General features: G+C 26.0%; 1 protein-coding gene across 1 annotated transcript in view; it reads left to right on the forward strand.

Annotated features, from left to right (window-relative positions):
- Positions 1–2,500, forward strand: part of LOC122249984 (ribonuclease P protein subunit p14) — a 4,401-nt gene that overhangs the window by 628 nt on the left and 1,273 nt on the right. The window contains exon 3 of the mRNA XM_043011223.2: positions 1,390–1,480. Within this exon, the coding sequence (XP_042867157.1) occupies positions 1,390–1,480 (91 nt within the window). The remainder of the gene's footprint in view (positions 1–1,389; positions 1,481–2,500) is intronic.

Genomic DNA, 2,500 nt, shown 5'->3' on the forward strand with positions numbered 1-2,500 from the left:
GCCACAGTGATCACTTGATTCTATACCACTTGCCTTTAGATTATAGGCCATTCACATCAGATAATAGCAAATTTCTGGTGAATGTAAGTTTGGAAAGCATTTGTAGATTCGTTTTTAAACCTGACATACTGTAATTTGTATGAACATGTTATTGTGTCACTTACCAAAGAAATATAAGGTATTTCTAGTAAATTTTTATAAACATTATAAAAATGTAGTTTTCTTAAATATAGATTCACTAATTGTACATAATGATAATTTACAATTGAAAATAAAGCTAATATATATATATATATGTATATATATATATATATATATATATATATTTATATATATATATATATATATATATATATATATATATATATATATATATATATAATATATATATATATATATATATATATATATATATTATATATATATATATATATATATATATATATATATATATAAATATATAATATATATATATATATAATATATATATGTATATATATATATATATATATATATATATATATATATATATATATATATATATATATATATATGTGACATTATACATATTTAGCATCCTATGTCTGTGATGTTTTATTGTTGAATTATAACATGCTGTCTCCTTTGATATTTTTCTAACTTATTGATGACATAAGCAGAAGGAAAGACACTTCTGGTGGCTTACCAGTCTGTTTGCAGACTAACTGGTAGGCTGTTTAACAGGATATGCACCAACCATCTCCTCTACATAGTTATAGTACTCAGAATTCATTGAGACACCATTGGGCTATTCAATAAATTGGTCATCCAATTGTATTGCTTTCACTTCTGTCTGTAAACTGGTGGAATTTTTCCCTCTTCAATCAACTGCCAACTTCAGCTTGAACAGTGCTAAAAACAAGTGCCACATGCCAGATTTGTAACTGATATCCCTAGCCTCCCAAACTGTGTACATCCTTGGCTTGTCCTCAACTATCTACACTTCTCTTATTCCCTTCTAATTCCTTCTCATGTTCTTCCTTCCTGCCATCTTAAATACCTTCCTTTCCTTTGCATCCTGAGCCTTGAAGATGAAATGCTGTATGATTAATCAATGGTCATTTATGCTTTCTATTAGTTTTTTTGTTTAATTTTTTGTTCTGATATTACCAAGATAAGTGTGCTTTTGACATTCACATTACCCATGCAATGTTTATTCTCCAGTGTAGCATATAAAGATAGTGAGAAATTTATATTTACTTTTATTTTTTACTTCACTTCCCTTCTGCAACAAAGATCTACTTCTTTTCTAAAGCATCTATTTTATTTACATATTCTGAATGTCTGTCAAGTGAAGAATATAAAGCTACTGTGCATTGATTTCAAATTGTTTCATTTGTCATTTTTCAGGGATTACAAGAAAGAGAGTCTACCCTTTCCACTGACGGCAGAGCTTGTTAAAGTAGTTATTGTTGGTGCAATAGATATAATGTTTGGTGAGGTATGTTTTACTGTCTTGGTTTGTTTTTAGTTTTATGTTGTTATTTATCACTAATGTTGTTGTTTTTTTCTATTATCATTGTTATATGGTTTGGAATTATTGTTGTTATTGTTGTCATTGTTATTTTCAGCTCTTTATTTTTTTATGATAATATCTATTGATGTGATTAGCAGTAATAATGACATAATAATTATTTGTTTTTGTTTTGATTACTATTTATATTATTATTGATCTTACTCTAGTTATTTCAATGTTGTTATTATTGCTATGAATGTTGTTGCTAATATTATTATTATTAATATTATTATGATTATTATCATATATTATCATTGCCATTATTGTTACTTTAGATCTTCATTTTGTATAAGTTATCATTGTTTATATGATCATTATTATTGTTATTATCATTACTGATGTTATTATAACTATAGTTATTATTATTATTGTTTTGTTATTATTAATGATAATATGAATGCTACTGTCATTTCATGATTGCTATCATTATCAACTACCTCATGATCATTATCATTGTTATGATTTGATATAATTTTTATTTATATTATGATTTTTATATGAAAGTATATTTTTCTTATTGTTGATAGAGCTTAAAGTTATATATTTTTTAGAAGACTTGTATGTTAAACATTTATGTTCTATAGCAATAATGTATTTGGATTATATAATTTTTGGGGGGGTTCCTTTCAGAGGGAAAATTAATTATATGTAGTTAATCCTCACTTAGTCTTGGGGTTAGGTTCCTGAAAACCATAACTTTACATCATGAAATTAAGTAAAGTGCCATAAGCCACCAACTGTCAGATCATTGATAGCTTATTACCGAAACTATTATTGTCTGAAAGGGTTTTGTTTAATCATTTTTTTTGCACATACCATGCTTCCTCACCAAGGTGTTAATTGCAAAGCCTACCTGACTTCATTATTTTGTATATTACTCTTCGTGTTCTCATATATTATGAAAAATGAGCTCTCTAATACACTAAGAAGATTTTTGTTAACCAT

Source organism: Penaeus japonicus, unplaced genomic scaffold (assembly GCF_977035675.1).
Source record: "Penaeus japonicus unplaced genomic scaffold, GWHDUDI00000001_assembly GWHDUDI00000015, whole genome shotgun sequence".
NCBI lineage: Eukaryota > Metazoa > Arthropoda > Malacostraca > Decapoda > Penaeidae > Penaeus > Penaeus japonicus.